Source organism: Pantherophis guttatus, chromosome 3 (assembly GCF_059756535.1).
Source record: "Pantherophis guttatus breed Tessera chromosome 3, ASM5975653v1, whole genome shotgun sequence".
Classification (NCBI taxonomy): domain Eukaryota; kingdom Metazoa; phylum Chordata; class Lepidosauria; order Squamata; family Colubridae; genus Pantherophis; species Pantherophis guttatus.
Window position 1 is genome coordinate 153,099,188 of NC_142065.1, and position 13,408 is coordinate 153,112,595.

Sequence of the window (13,408 nt, forward strand, 5' to 3'; positions counted from 1 at the left end):
AGTGTGGCAAAACCTATTTTTCCAGATAACTGGAACATTGAACTAAACATTTCCATAACTATTGATCAGGCCTGCACACCAGCATGTTAGCACATTCTTCCTTCCAGAGCAGCTTCAGCTCAGAGATGTTGGTGGGCTTTCTTGCACAAAGTGCCTGCTTTAGGTCCTTCCCAACATTTCTATGGGATTAAGATCAGGACTTTGACTTGGCCATTCTAAAGCATTAATTTTCCCTTGTTTTAACCATTATTTGGTAGTATGATTTGTGTGTTTTGGGTCACTGTTGTTGCATGACCCACATTTTCTTGAACACCCAATTCCTGCCTAGATACCCTGACTTTTTCCTATAGAATTTGCTGGTACAATTCAGAATTCATACATCTGTTAATGATGACAAGCTGTCCTGGTCCAGAAGCAAGCCCAAATCATGAAACTGCCATCACCATGTTTCATAGATGGGGCAAAGTTATTATGCTGGAATGCATTGTTTGCCTTTTGCCAAACATAACACTTTATATTCAAGCCAAAAGTTCTGTTTTGGTCTCATTCATCCAAATCCTTCCAATAGCCATCTGGCTTATTCACATAGCCTTTTGCAAACTGTAGACTGGTAGCAATATTCTTTTGGGAGAGTGGTAACTTTCTCTTTGCAACCCATGCAAAGAGATGTAACCATGTAACTGCCATGCACACCATTGTTGTTCACAGTTCTTCTGATGGTGGTCTCATGAACACTGATATTTCCTAATGCAAGAGAGGCCTTTGTTTTGTTTACTGAAGTATAGAGTTGTACTTGCACTTCAGAGTTTACTTCAATATTGCATGGCTCTGCTTGTTCTCTTTTTCTTGTTTCAATTGACTTAAGTGTCAAGTCAGCAGCTTGATGGCCAAGAGTCATGTAGAGTATAATTAAGTCTTGATTAAAGAGATTGTAAAACCTTGGGAATTGGTATGTAGGCACAAACCTGAACGTTGTTTAGATCAGGAGACCATTAGAATATCCATGGGAGTGGCTGTAGACTTTCTTTAAAAAGGATATTACTTAAGAGGACAATTTTTAATCAGCGTTTATCATTTGTAATATGTGCCTTATTAAACATCAAATGGGTTAAACCACATATTAACAATTAATAGACGTATGAACTACTGAAGCATATTTGTAATATTTCAGCCAATTGTTCCCCATTGTCTAGCTGCTAAATTATCTAATATTTTCTTTTTTCCTCCAGCTAAGATCAGCTGGTGCACAAGTTTTAGAAGGATGCATAGCAGAAATTCATAACATTGCCAGCCTTGATATTTCAGACAACGGTAAGGCAGTGATTCAAATACTGTATGGAGAGAAAACTGTTTAAAGAATAAAAATCATACAAAGTAATTGTATTGGCATCAAGCAAAATGGTTTTAGTTGATAAAATCTTGTGTGGTTTGCAAAACAGTTAAAAGAGGTTGTCAAAATGCAGGATAATAATAGTCTTGGTGCACTAGTTCAATATAAACTAAATACCATAAATCACAATGGATAATTTTTAGGCAACATTATTCTGGCTGCTCATGCAACAGTTTAGAAACTCTGTGTGGCATTAAAATTGTCTATTTCCTAATAGTTAATATTTTATGATTAAGCATACTATATAAATGCCTAGTATAATTCTGTACATCTTAGAAAGAAATGGTACAGAGGTTCAAATCTGTCATCCTAGATCAAGAATCTCATTGAAATCAGTTGGACTCAAATAGAGAGAAGTTGTAGTTCAGCAACTTAATAGCTTCCAACTCTCTTTTTTTCTCTTTATCTACTGTGTGTCAACAAACAACTTTACTATTGGAGATGGGATCATATGATCTAATTTTAATATCGTTAATTCAAATCCATTTTAAAATAGTACTGCATGGAAACATTATTTTAATTTTATATTTCAATCTAATTCTTAACAGGCCTAGAGTCCGATCTTTCAACACTTATAATCTGGCTTAGTAAAAATCGATCAATAAGACACTTGGCATTGGGCAAAAATTTTAACAACATGAAATCCAAGTAAGATTTTTATTTTTATTTTTTTCATTTTTTTAAAATAAAAAATATAAGACAAGTATGCAATTTCACTTTTTTCTCTTGCTTGCTGCTTTCTTCAGAAATCTGTCTCCTGTACTTGATAATTTAGTACAGATGATTCAAGATGAAGATTCAGTAAGTATTTTTTATTATTTAATGTCATCTAAGGAATCATAGCATATCACTGAGTTTTATTAAACTATCAAATTATGTGAAAATATTGCTCATATGAATTTACCATTTCAAATTTATATAAAAAATAGAAATCAGCTGTTCTAAAAGATATTATTTTAACATATAAAATTTTAAGGGTCTATATTTCATTTTATGAAATATAGCATAACAGTCTTTGAAGTTTAATAGAAAATAATGTTTAAATATTCCTTTTAACTTGCAACATCAACCAGTACTTCATTTTCTGAGTTTGTTTATTTGTTGTCATTAAATGGTATTATTTGCCTGATCTGTGAGAAGAATTTTGTTATTTAGTCCCTGATTGCTGATAATCAAAATACATGTCACACAAGATTTAGTTTATGATAAAATTATTTGAGCCAATGCAGATGAGGAGTATGGAGAATTATGTGTGTTCACCATGTTTGAGTTATTTATTTTTTTAAAAAGTTAGGACACACACACACACACACACCCTGTCTCCCTCATTGCAAACACAAGTAGGGAATGTTGAGAGAAGCTGGAATGTTTACTTTCATGGATTTTCAAAGCAAAGATAAAGAGATCTTTAGAAACTAAGAATGTCTGTAACTGTTCTGTAACTATTCTCTGATAAAATATATTGAATGAAAACAGGTTATTTCTTAATAAATGTGCATTGAAAAAGTTCCCCAAATATTGAAGTACCTGGAAACGATCACAACTAAAAACAACTAAAAATGGACATATTTATTTATTTATGAAATTAATTTGCTACCCATCTCATATCCAACAACTCTGGGCAGCTTACGGCATAAAAAACATTAAGCATTAAAAACATTAAAATCAATCATAGCGGATAAAATCATTAACAAATAAAATCATTGATACCAACTGGAAAAAGAGGGAGCAGGATACATGAGTGGCATGGGGAGGTTGATTTGCTTAGAAAACGATAAAGGATAAGGGCAGTTAAAAGCCTCATTGACAAATTTGTATTTTTTGTAATCTTCATGTTACTGTACAGTTTATAGTTTCATTACCTTCACATAACTACAGTAGGAAGTTGAGGGATTTAATTTTAATTTACTCTGATACAGATACTGCTTGGTACCCCTCAACTATGACATATAATCTTGAATAAATTAAAAGATTATTCTACATTAATTTGAACAATAATGTGCATATAGCTGTCTTGTAAAGAGCCTTTAAAGATTTGATATGAGAGGCAGTTTTATTATTATTAGGTAGATATAATCCAAACGTTGTGGTGGAATCCATTCATCCTGAAATGCTACATTTTTCCTCCAGCCATGTGCTGCATCTATACCAGTAATATCCGTGTTCATTTGTTAATTTCTTTAAGCAGTAATATTCCTAACCCAAATAATGTTTATTTAGATGTGTAGTATACTGATTTTGATTTTAGTTCTTCCCCAGAAACAGTCATTTTTAACTTCTAGCAGTCTTCTCTAATTTATCAAATCAATACAATCAGAGAATATGTTCAAAGTCCAAGTAAATATCTATTATGATTTAAACTGAATTAACCTGTAGGTGACCAGGGTAACTAATCCTGTTGGGGAAAGAGAACCAGATGATAGAGAATACTGTGATCTTTCAGGATAGCAAATGTGGATCAGTCAGCATTACTGTCCAGAGATATATAGAAGCAGAAAAAACTTGTTAAAAATAGACATGCAGGATTGTAGAAAAAAGAGCACATATTGGAAGATCTATGTAATATGGAGTGGAAATCAAAACTGATCACAATGAGAGTGAAGTCTACATTTTCTACTGATGTTTTTTTTTAATGTTTAAATGTGCTTTGCCATGTACAGTAAACATGTTCTGCTGAACTCATTGAAAGAGAAACCTCTTATTACTTTATTTTGGAAGCATCTCAGTTAAACTGCTACCATTCCCAAATATCATAGTAATCTGAAGCTAACCCTTTCTAAATTATGTACAAAGAAGCACTTAGAGATTAGGCAAACGAGTGTTGCTGTCATTTAAACTACAATGTTTGCATTTCTGAATCAAGTATAGGCATTTCAATTATACAGTTGCAGTCCACTGGGTTTCTAATTTGCATAATGTTCCAAGTTGCTTTCTAATAACTGACTTAAAGGTTGCATGGAGACAGCAAGATGTAGTATTCTTTCTTTAAGCTATCAAAAAAACCCTGCAACAATCCTTTTTTTTTTTTTTAATTAGGTGCCAATTTAGTTGTATCACTATGGCATGTGATGTTGGGGGGAAAAGGAACCCCTCTTTACTACTGTTGCACTTTTCAGTATTTGCACTGGATTTTTAGACATTTGTTATTACGCAATAAGCAGTGTGTCCTGCCACATTTAAAACACATCTAGGCAACCAGTCTAGTATGCTTTCCTTCAATCCATGAAACATTATTACCAGCATAATTTTTAAATTTGCTTTGTATTCATAACAGGTTTTTATTCTACCTCTAATGAGGAAGTTAGTGGTAATGTCGTAACAGATTAAGATGCAATGATTGCTAGATTTCTGTGACAGTGAAAAAGCACTTTCCAATTGCTCATGGATTGGGGCTACAATTGGGGAGGACACCGTTTTTGATAGCCAACTAAAGCAGTGGGTTTAGCCATGTGTCAGGATCTTTAAATATAAGTAATGTTCTTGCAATTTTGGTGCAACCTGCCTGTCAAACCTGCATCAGGCAGGTCACTTTAGACAGCTACTGTGTATTTCTTGCAGCCATGGTACAGCTTTATTAGGAGACCTTTATTTGTCTAATAAATACCTGTGAGGCAACAAATGTCCTCTCCATTCTCCAGAGGGTTTCAGAAAAGCAGGTTTGGTCAAGTGGTTAAGGCACTAGATTACAAACCTGGAGACTGTGAGTTTTATTTCGCTTTGTGCCTGGGTGACTTGAGCCAGCCACTCTCTCTCAGCCCAACTCACCCCACAGGTTGTTCTGAGGAAAATAGGAGGAGGAAGGGGTATTGGATATGTTCACCAGCTGTTTATAAAAATAATAAAGGCATGCATACATGCATGCATGCATGCATGCATACATACATACATACATACATACATACATACATACATACATACAACCAAAGGGTTATTGCCCTGCACATCAACCAGTGTTTGACAAGTAGGTCACTACAGGAGACAGCAATGCTAGAAGAAACAATAGTCCAGTGTCTTTCTGAGGCAGCCTTTCTCTCAGGCCTCTGGCAACCATCACTTTAGACAAGTCGTGGTCTAATTCTTTGTCTAGTGATATACAATTAGATGCTGCTGTGCCTTTCCTCCTATTACAATAACACAGACTAAAATAGTCATAGAAGAAAATCAGCAACTAGAAAAGAGGCGGCGGCTTGTAACTGGGTAGATTCAAGCCTTTTATGAATCAGCTTGGTTGTTGCCAAAACCATGGAAATTTTGCTAACAGCAGTGCTTGCTTTGGAGAAAAATGCAGCCATTATTAAAACACCAGATTAGAAAAATAAAAGTTACAAGGCCTCAGGCTATGGCTTGGGAATAAGAGGAAGACTGCAGCATTTAAACATGTTTTTAAAAGAATGGTTAATAAGTTATTTTCAGACCTATAAAGAGGAGTTATATTTGTTCCTTTTGATCTGTGTTCATTCATTCATAAAGCTTGCAAATGAGACTTCTGTTGTTGCAATCCTCTCATAATTGGGGTTGAACAATGTAGACATACAAGCTGCCTATAAGAGTAAGTCTGCTAACTTCAAGATAAAGGTGTTCTTAATTATTTTAAAAGTCCCATAATAATTTAAATGTGACATATTTATTATGACAAATATTTTTGGAACACACTGCAATTCATCAAGTTAAACAGGTTTGTGTTTTATATGTGTTAAGATAATATAACACAATATTATAATGACCATTTTTTTCTTGACTTGTTCTGTATTTTATTTTTATATTATTTGTTGGACATTATTGGGGATTTCATGCACATCTAATTGGATTCTATTTTCAATTAATCTGAGATTTTGAAAAGAGATTTTGAAAAGTTATGTTATCTGCTTATTTCCCAGCCTTTGCAGTCTCTCTCTCTAGCAGATTCTAAACTGAAAACAGAGATTACTATCATTATCAATGCATTGGGCAGCAATACATCCCTTACAAAAATTGATATTAGTGGAAATGCTATGGGCGACATGAGCGCAAAGATGCTTGCAAAAGCTCTTCAGATAAACACCAAACTCAGGTATTGAATATCTATATTACCATAATTATCATCATTACCACTCAATATATATATCCTGCTTTTCTGCTTATATAGAGTCCTAAGGCTTTCTCAGCAATAAAATAACACATAAAACAGCCATGAAATCAATATAATTGCTTTTTTAAAATGCAGCACTTTAACTTCTAGTTAATTCATATTCCAAGAATCCAGATTCTTGTCAAAACCTTGTGCTTGTTTTCTAATTGCTAGTTGAAACAGTGCACAGGATACTCCAGTTTGAAAAAAATAAATGGTGATTTAGTGCTTAGCAACTCCTTTCAGTTTCCATTCCCCCTTCCATTCAAAAGGTCTACTGTGGATTGTTTTTGCAATCATGGTCTCATAATTTTATTTGGATTGTAGGAGGAGAAAAAGTCCTTAGTTAAGGTAAATTTGAGTAGACCAACATCGAAAAGTTTTAAACCCTGGGCATTTTTTACTCCTCTGTTTTCCTATATATAAGAAAACAATGAATTGGGGAATTATTTGTGCCTATCCCCTATGTAGCAACTAATTTAATTCTGGACACCATTACCAATAATCATTTGAGCAGGTTTATGTTTGGGGAATGAATGAGTAAAGGACTGCTCCTGTTTGTGTGATCTCAGTATAGTATTTATCATGAGAAAAGACACCTGGCGTCCTCTCATCAAATGAAGCCCATCAAGTATCTTCTAAGTTAAGGAGCTTTTTGAGCTCTGTAGAAAGCTTTTCCTATTGAGGCACACCAGGACCAAACACTGCTTAATTTTAAGCCAGTATTATTATTTTTTTGGCATCTCTTTGGTTTGCAGAGATGTTTATAATGATAATGATCCTTATTGGTTTTTATTACTTTTGGAATTTTTTGTTGCCTCTTTATTTTAACTCAATATTATGCTTTCATTAGAAAAAAAAATTATTTTACTTTTTATTGCAATATTTCTCCCAACTCAGATGTTGAAAATACTTGTGTAACTTTAATGCATGTATGTTGTTTTCAACATTTTCATCAGTCAATCCATAATTTCTGTTTTCATACAGAACTGTTATATGGGACAAAAACAACATCACTGCTCAGGGATTCCAGGATATAGCTGTGGCACTGGAAAAGTAAGCTCTGTGTGGCTGTCTGTTAGAATTACCTCAAATGTAGATAGAGTAGTTTGAACCCCTGATAATTCATGTTATGAAATTGCCACCTAGAAGACCTTTTGCTGTCTTCCTCCTCCTGCTATTTATGAGGCACACTCAGCCTGGCCCTACACAAGGCAGAGGCCACATGTGCCCTTTTCTAAATGGTGAGCAGCCTTCTAGCATGCTTCTGAAGGCTTCTGACACCTTCCGGAATCTCACAAGAAGGTCACATGCCATTTGGAGAAGCATGGGTTCAGCCTCAGAAAAAAGGCCTGGCATAACCAACAGCTGCCTCACATCGGACCAGACTCGCCAGCAGTAGGAGAAAGAAGACAGTGAAGGTTGGCTGGGGACATCAGAGTTGGCAGAACATAAGGCGGCTTGGACTTTGTGCTGCGTTGTTTGGATAATGGCCTCTACTTCAGCCAGATACCACCACTGCCTAGAAGTGCCACTGTGCAGGGTGGCCAGAAGGATAGAGATAAGGAGGGAGATAAGTGAGCAGGAGGGAGTTCAAGAGGATGCAGTCCCTTACCTTACCCAGGCTCAAGGTTTGTGGGGGGATCAAACCAGGAGTGGCTCGGCAGTGATGACTACCAGGATAACTGTCATTTAGTGATGCGGTCATGTGACATCATATGTTACAACCATATTGCTTAGCAACATATATTCTGGTACCAATTATTGTTATTAAAAATATTACTTATTGATGCAGAACTGCCTGTATCAATAAATAACATTTTTAATCCTCAAGTAAATTTGCCAACCTTGTGAAATTAAAATTAAAACCTAGTCCCAGTTTATTTATCAAAGCATTTAATCTACAGAGGACAGTGGCTGATTTAAGAGGGGGGAAATCACTTTACAGTCTGACAACATACATCTTGTTGAGAGAAAAAGCTCATTAGCATCCCGTTTCAAATCTTGATCTTTTCCTTTGACCTGCCAAGATAAATAAAAAAAGGAGCTGAGAATGAATGACAGAAAGCGGAAATGTTGGTAGCTATGATTTTATGAAGATGACAGCTCTAGTTATAGTCCGTATTGTTCACTTCTAGTATTAGCATCATTGCTGGAACTCATTTGTTTTATTAAAGTGCTAAATTGAGAAACTGTCGCCCACTATCAATGTTGGAATAAATGGCTGCCTTTCATACAATATAGATTTAACTTTAATTAAAACATATTCTTCTTTGACATATATCCCAGCAAAATTATGTACATTTCTCATTATTCTGTTCTTAAAATAAGAAGCATTATCTGTAGAAATAACCTAACCCATTCCTAACAGCAAATAAGAAACATAACCATTTCATTTGTAATATCAAAATCACTGATATTGGGTTTTTAAAACTGTATTCTTCTTATAGACATCTGTACAACAGTGTAAAGGAAACAAAGGGAATTGCCATCTCATGCTAGTTACTTTATTCAATAAAATATGATCTATTGATCGTTATATTGCCAGAGCAAAATGCATCAAATATATACTGAGAAATACACTTGAGTGCTATGATGGAAATGTTCAAAAGGCACTTTCCAAGAGTGTATTGATTGGGCAGCTATTCCTTCAGTAGCTTATATCGAGTCTTATTTAAACAAGGGTGCATTTTCAAGTTAGGACTGCAAAAAAATCAACTAGTCTATAACTAGTTGAATTTAACTTTTGCATATTTAAAATGGGTGAATCATAGTTTTAAATTACCTCCATTTTTAAATATTTTTCAGAAATTTCACTTTCAGATTATACTTTTATTAAAAGCCTAATGGCTACAATTATATTTATTTTTCTCAGGTTAAATAGTTTAGTGGTAAAGCTGTAGCATATTTCAGTAGTACTACAATCAGAGCCAGTATTGAATTTGGACTGGAAAGATTCAAATTCCGGTCCAAAGTCAATCATGGACGCACTGGGTGACCTCAGGCCATTGCCTCTCAAGCCAATCTCTCTCAGAGAACTGTGATTCTGAACTTAAATTTGGGGGAGATTCTTGCATGAAAGACAAAGGGAAGTTTATAAAGATATCTAAATGGAGCATTAATTTATAAGTTTACAACATTTCATTGTAACATTGATTCAGTTGTATTTTAATGTGACAGAAGATAAAACACAAGCTGATTATCATGTGTACACATATACAGCAAAAGGATAAGAATACATATAAGAACATGCTAAGTAATTATTTCTTTTGGGCATCTAATCTTTTTGTTTCTATTTTTTAAAAGGAATTATACCTTAAGATTCATGCCTATACCTGTGAATGATGCTTCACAAGCACTTAAAACAAACCCTGAGAAAACAGAAGAGGCACTTCAAAAGGTATTTCCTACATTTATTGATATATGTCAAGCGCCGGGGAAATCAGGAGATTCAGGCAGTTCAAATGAGTATAAATATTTATTGCAAGCTTGAGCTAACATAAGATAATATACCAAGAATTGAGTTTTAGTCCTTGAAGAAAAAATAAGACTGTAGTCCAATACTGATGACCTTGAAATCAGCGTCACTGAATTCAGCGGAATCTACTTTTTATTGTGCAAGCATATGATTTTATGGTTAAGCACTATTTCTATATTAACATGCTTTTCTCACTTAATTTTTAAAATCCAGGCTTGTATCTGACTTTAATTTCTGCTCTTAGATAGAAAATTATTTGCTTCGAAATCATGAGACCAGAAAATATCTACAAGAGCAAGCGTACAGACTACAGCAGGGCATAGTTACTAGCACAACACAACAGGTACCAGTTGTTTACTCTTTTATGATTAATAAAATTTTCAGTGGTTGAATTCAGAGGTGCCCTTCCATTCACAGAAGAGGTTTGCATTTTGAAAAGGCATCCCATAAATAACATAGGATAAAGGCAATTCTTACAGATTTCCCCAGGTAGCCTTCTCTCCACTGCCAGAAGACCCTCAACTCTATGGAAATGGGAGGAATCATGAGGGAATCATGTTATATATTTCAAGAAATAGGCACTGTAATATTTCTCCGTAATGAATAACAAGAACTAGTAGAAAGAAGTCAGAACCTCAGAAATACGTGAGGTTATATATTTGAACGTGCAATCTCCCAAGGCTATATAAGAGATTTATTTATTTTATCTGTTAGTTTTATCTTCTTTTTCTATGTGTGTAAGTATTTCTTTCCTTTCCAATTTTATTCTTGTGTAGATGATAGACAGAATATGTGTCAAAGTACAAGATCATCTCAACTCTTTAAGAAATTGTGGAATTGACACAATACAAGAGGATCTGAAAGCAGCTGAAAGACTTATGAAGGATGCTAAGAATTCCAAAACAGTAAGAGATTGCAGATATTTATAATTCTAGGGTTCCAATGCCATTAGAATAAGTAATACTATTAAAACTTCTACCTCTAAAGTTTTCAGAATTTAAACAAGTACATTAAATCTATACTTATTCAGTTAAGCCATGGTAGATATTAATAATAGCTCTTTTATATGTATTTTTTACAGTTATTACCAAACCTGTATCATCTTGGTGGAGCTTCATGGGCAGGAGCAAATGGTTCATTATCCAATCCAATTCAGGAGATCCTAGAATCTATGGCTGGGGAAGTTACAAAGGTTGTTGATGATCAACTCAAGGTATTAATGACCAAAAAATGTTATCCTAAAATGAAATGTGGGAAACATTCCAAAGAGGAAGGGAACCAACTTAGTTTTCCTTTACCTGTCGTGGGTAACCTGTAGGCTAAATACAGAACATCATAACCAACTTTGCTACTCCAAGATTATACCACAGAAATTTGGCAGCACAATTTATTTACAATTTAATAAAAAACAAACAAACAAAAACTAAAGAGAACAAGATGTCTTAAGATTCTGGTAGTTTAACGCACCTATTTTTCTTCTTTGACCCCAGTCTCTCACTCAACAAAAAAGTTTTTTCCCTTTAAAACATGGTTGTCCAACCTCTTGGCTTACTTGAGGCCCATTGAGTGAAGAGGAATTGTCTTGCATATAAAATATATAATATAGTTAATTTATATAAATCATGTAATTTATATGAATACAAGTAGTTCTCGAGTTACAACCATTCATTTAGTGACTATTTGAAGTTACAATGACACTGAAAAAGTGACTTATGACTGTTTTTCACACTTACAACCGTTGCAGCATCCTCATGGTCACATCAAAATTCAGACACTTGACAACTGAGTCATATTTACAACAGTTGCAGTATCTTAAGGTCATGTGATAATCTTTTGTGACTTTCTGACAAGCAAAGTCACTTAACCATGTTAACAACTGTAGTGATTCACTTAACAACTATGGCAAGAAAGATCATAAAATGGGGTAAAACTCACAACTACTGTCTCACTTAGCAACAGAAATTTTGGGCTGAATTGCAGTTGTAAATCAAGGACTACATGTAATGTTAAAAGTTTACAATCTTGTGTGGCTGCATTACTAGCTGTCCAGGGCTCCATGTGGCCCATGAGCCTCAGGTTGGACACACCTGCTTTAAAAGATAAATAATAAAAGCACATTTTTACTGCTTTAAATTCTGCCCCCAAAGAAAAAGGATAAAAATATTGGTCCCAATAGGATTATCACATAGTTGACCAAGCTTTATATTGTAAAGCTGTCACCTCTAATGTGCAATGGATTTTCAAATGTGATGACAATATGATGAATTGTAACTTCAAAACACACCCAATTGAAAATTAAACCTTTGATGGGTTTATTATTCCCATAGATACCTAAACCCACAGATTGAAACTTGTATTCCATTTCCAGGAGTCTGGTGGGTCCTGCTTACCCATTCAAAATGGTTAAGCTATGATGCCAGTTTTTATTGTCCAAGGCACCTCAGGTCAGATGCTGCCCATTATGCTGACCCTAGCTTGTGATTGGGCAATTTCTGTCACACCATGTGCAATTTTTCAACAGTGCTATCTTGTCTATTTTAATAAGGCCTCTAGGTCTATATTCTTGAAGACTAAGATTTCATCTTGTCTCTCAGTTCAGTCTACCACACCTGGCTCCTTTGTAGGAATCTGATAAGCAGTTCTTTATAACTTTGCCTCCTATTTTTAGAATAACTTCTAAATTTTCATAAAGAAAAGTCACTCTTATAAAGCAAATTGAGTAAAAACTTAGAACTAAAGGATATTATTGAATTCTCTTAACAGTCTTTATAATTTGTTTTGTCATTTTGGATTTAAAACACAGTGCACATGGTGTTATGAATGACTAGGTTGGAGATAGTTCGCTAATATAGCCGGGTCCAGAGAAGGCTTCTTGAGGAGGGGCCTCACCACCGCCTCTTTCAAGGCGGAAGGAAAGAAACCCTCACATAAAGAAGCGTTAATAATTTTCTGGAGGCAGCCTCGTGTCACCTCCCGGGAGGCCAGCACCAACCAGGAGGGACACGGATCCAATAAACATGAGGCAATGCTGAGCCTACCCAGAATCCTGTCCACATCCTCGGGAGTCACCGGGTCAAACTCCTCCCAGATAACACTGTCAAGATCCGCCTCCATCACCCCGCCCGAACCCACCCAATCAGAGTCCAAGCCTTCCCGAATCTGAGCGATTTTGTCATGCAGATATTGTACAAAATCCTCAGCCCTACCCTGCAAGGGGTCTTCCCGCGCTCCCAGATGAAGGAGGGAGCGGGTCACCCTAAACAGGGCAGCTGGCACATCTGCAGACGCAATAAGAGCGGAAAAATAGTTCGATTTTGCTGCTCTTATCGCCACTAGATAGGTCTTAATATATGACCTCACCAGTGTCCGGTCAGATTCGGAACAGCTGGCCCTTCAATCGCTCTCCAGGCGTTTTTTCTGGCGCTTCATCTCC

At 35.3% G+C, this 13,408-nt stretch overlaps 1 protein-coding gene across 4 annotated transcripts in view; it reads left to right on the top strand.

Annotated features, from left to right (window-relative positions):
* CARMIL1 (capping protein regulator and myosin 1 linker 1) overlaps positions 1–13,408 on the top strand; it is a 119,109-nt gene that overhangs the window by 75,722 nt on the left and 29,979 nt on the right. For all 4 annotated transcript variants that reach the window (XM_034429293.3, XM_060682073.2, XM_034429295.3 and 1 more), the window contains exons 18-26: positions 1,230–1,311; positions 1,939–2,038; positions 2,137–2,191; positions 6,268–6,440; positions 7,485–7,553; positions 9,804–9,897; positions 10,220–10,318; positions 10,752–10,880; positions 11,057–11,188. In XM_034429293.3, coding sequence (XP_034285184.2) covers positions 1,230–1,311; positions 1,939–2,038; positions 2,137–2,191; positions 6,268–6,440; positions 7,485–7,553; positions 9,804–9,897; positions 10,220–10,318; positions 10,752–10,880; positions 11,057–11,188 — 933 coding nt within the window. The remainder of the gene's footprint in view (positions 1–1,229; positions 1,312–1,938; positions 2,039–2,136; positions 2,192–6,267; positions 6,441–7,484; positions 7,554–9,803; positions 9,898–10,219; positions 10,319–10,751; positions 10,881–11,056; positions 11,189–13,408) is intronic.